This window comes from Arachis ipaensis, chromosome B9 (assembly GCF_059453495.1).
Source record: "Arachis ipaensis isolate K30076 ecotype BB chromosome B9, ASM5945349v1, whole genome shotgun sequence".
NCBI classification, from domain to species: domain Eukaryota; kingdom Viridiplantae; phylum Streptophyta; class Magnoliopsida; order Fabales; family Fabaceae; genus Arachis; species Arachis ipaensis.
In genome coordinates this window covers 55,145,299-55,148,335 of record NC_142444.1, presented here as the reverse complement: position 1 = coordinate 55,148,335, position 3,037 = coordinate 55,145,299, and the positions used below count along the sequence as shown (strand labels likewise).

At 44.4% G+C, this 3,037-nt stretch overlaps 1 protein-coding gene across 1 annotated transcript; it reads right to left on the bottom strand.

Moving 5' to 3' along the window:
* Nucleotides 1-721: 721 nt before the first annotated feature.
* Nucleotides 722-2,587, bottom strand: LOC107615450 (uncharacterized). Its single transcript, XM_088498978.1, has 3 exons — nt 1,291-2,587; nt 1,025-1,194; nt 722-901 (listed from the first exon to the last, which is right to left on the bottom strand). Exons 1-3 carry the CDS (start codon nt 2,585-2,587, stop codon nt 722-724), a joined length of 1,647 nt encoding a protein of 548 aa, XP_088355104.1.
* Nucleotides 2,588-3,037: the final 450 nt, after the last annotated feature.

Sequence of the window (3,037 nt, the reverse complement as noted above, 5' to 3'; positions counted from 1 at the left end):
GAGCCCTTTGTATATCTGATTTAAACGTGCTTGAGATTTGTAGCTGGTTCAAACAAGCTCTTCCGGCAACTTCACCAATATCCAGCTTAAGATCAACAAACTTATTTACTAGCTCCTCTTCCTTGATTCTCATCCAAGCTATTGTTAAAGATTTCTGACTCAAAGTGTCTGCTACTACATTCACCTTTCCAGGATGATAACTCAGCTCAAAATCATATTCTTTCAGCAACTCCATCCACCTCCTCTGACGCATATTTAGCTCTTTCTGATCAAAGATGTACTTGAGACTCTTATGATCATAAAAGACGCTAAACCTCACTCCATACAAGTGGTTCCTCCAAATCTTCAATGCAAACACGATCGCCGCTAATTCCAAGTCATGAGTGGGGTAATTCACCTCATGCGGTCTCAGCTGACACGATGTGTAAGCCACCACATTCTGATGTTGCATCAACACGCAACCCAAACCTTTCAGTGACGCGTCACAATATTCTTCAAATGGTTCATGCGGTTCTGACAAGATTAAAACAGGTGCTGAAGTTAACTTCTGCTTCAAAGTCTGAAAACTCTCTTCGCACTCCAACGTCCACACAAATGGCACCTCTTTCCTCGTTAATTTCGTCATCAGTAGCGCAATCTGGGAAAATCCTTCGATAAACCTCCGGTAATATCCGGCTAAACCCAAGAAGCTTCTTACTTCCATCACCGTCGTCGGTCTTTCTCATTCCATCACCGCTTCTACCATAGAAAGGTCTACGACTATTCCCCCTTTGCTCACCACGTGGCCTAAGAACTTCACTTCCTCCTTCCAAAACTCACACTTCGACAACTTAGCATACAATTTCCGCTCTTTCAGGATTTGTGGTACAATCCTCAAATGCTCCTCATGTTCCTTTGCCGTCTTGGAGTAAACTAAGATGTCATCTATGAAAACCACCACGAATTTGTCCAAAAAGGGATGAAAGACTCTGTTCATGTAATCCATGAAAACAGCAGGTGCATTCGTTAACCCAAAGGACATTACCGCAAACTCGTAGTGTCCATAACGTGTCCTGAACGCAGTCTTAGGGATATCATCCTCTTTCACCCTTATCTGATGGTAATTGGATCTCAAATCTATCTTGGAAAACACTCCAGCTCCTTGCAGTTGATCCATCAAGTCATCTATTCTTGGAAGCGGGTACTTGTTCTTCACTGTCACTTTGTTCAACTGTCGATAATCCACGCACAAGCACATTCCTCTATCCTTCTTCTTTACCAATAAAACTGGCGCTCCCCACGGTGATACACACGGTCGAATGAACCTCTTGTTCATAAGCCTTTCCAACTGAGTCTTTAACTCTGCCAGCTCTATCGGAGCCATTCTATACGGCGCAATCGACACTGGTCCGGCTCCCAGCACCAATTCAATCGCAAACTCGATTTCCCTTTGAGGTGAAAACTCACGGATATCTTCTGGGAATACTTCCGGAAATTCCTTAACCACTGGTATCTGATCCAAGTTCTGGGCATCACCCAACACATTAGCAACCAACAGAATATAACCCTGACACTCCTTCCCACTACAATGCACCATTACAGAGTTCAGGTAATACCTTGTAGCTACCACTGCTCCATTCTCTCCTTCCAGTATAAACCGAATAGTCCGTTCAAAGTAATCCAACAAAACCCGATTCTTTGATAACCAATCAAACCCCAAAATCATCTCCAATCTAATCATTGGCAAACAGATCAAGTCATGCACAAATTTTCTATCCTCAAGTTTGAACCTTACTTGTCTACAACCTGACCTAGTCATAACTGTCTGATGCGGAGTATGTACATGCAGATTATAAGGTAACTCTGACACTTTCAAGCCTAATTCCTCAATTTTAGTGAATGAAATAAACGAATGCGAAGCTCCAGTATCATATAATGCAACTAAGGACTTATCACCAATTAAACATATACCTCTCATCAACAGATCCGCCTTAGAAGCATCCTTGGCATTCACAGTAAAGACTCGACCTTGATGCTGACTCTGGCCCGCATTCTGGTTCCTCCCATGAGTGCAATCCCTCGCAATGTGGCCAGGCAACCCACAATTGAAACAACCACCTAAACCAATTTTGCATGAGTCATAAGGATGGAAACGTCCACAACGTACACAAGCCAAATCCAGAAAATTCTTACTCGGATTTCCTCTCCCTTTAACATAATGAAACTGAGTCTGAGTGTTCTTCCTGAAATCTCCTTGACCTTGAGGTGCATATCTTTCTCTTTTGAAGCTTTGACCTCTAGGATGGACATACTTGCCACACCCCCGACTAGAACTCCCTCCATGAGCGTCCTTGGATGCCGCCACAGTCTTGGCATACTTCTCCACCACTCTCGCCTTATTCACCAAGTCAGAGAAGACACGGATCTCCATAGGCGCCACAACAGTCATAATGCTATCCTTTAAGCCCCTCTGGTACTTAATACACTTCCAGCTCTCAAAAGTCTCCGGGGCACCTTGACATACCCTAGAAAACCTACAGAGCTCCTCAAACATGTTGGTGTAATCTGCCACCGACATGGAACCTTGCTTCAGCTGTATCAGTTTCATCTCATTTGCTTCCCTTGTAGACTCAGGGAAATACTTCTTATAGAAGGCCGTTTGGAACACTTCTCACAGAATGTCGGCGTTCTGAAGTTGTAGCAAGTGACACTCAGCTTGCCACCAGGGCTGGGCCTCTCCCGCTAGCTGATAAGCGTTAAACTCTACATATTGATTAAGTGGAACATGCTGCGCTTGTAAAGCACACTCCATAGCCTGGAACCAGTGGTCCGCTTCAGTAGGGTTAGTGGATCCTCGGAAAGTTGGTGGATGAACCTTGAGGAACGTCGCCAAGGTCATCGGAACTCCTCCCGTGTTATCTCTGTTACCCTCAGCATTATCATTGGCATTTCCTTCTCTGTTCACATTGTGATTCCCCACCGGTTGACCTAACCTTTGCACAGCTTGCAGAGTCGCAGCATCATTAGCTTCCATAGCATTAGTGAGATTTGCCATTGC

What these genes read in the sequence shown, in the direction of transcription:
- LOC107615450 (XM_088498978.1), bottom strand. Translation starts at nt 2,587, where the DNA reads ATGAAACTGATACAGCTGAAGCAAGGTTCCATGTCGGTGGCAGATTAC. An exon ending in CAAGAGGTTCATTCGACCGT is followed by an intron (nt 1,195 to 1,290) that starts GTGTATCACCGT and finishes ACAAAGTGACAG; the next exon opens with TGAAGAACAAGTACCCGCTT. An exon ending in ATGGACACTACGAGTTTGCG is followed by an intron (nt 902 to 1,024) that starts GTAATGTCCTTT and finishes GTTTACTCCAAG; the next exon opens with ACGGCAAAGGAACATGAGGA.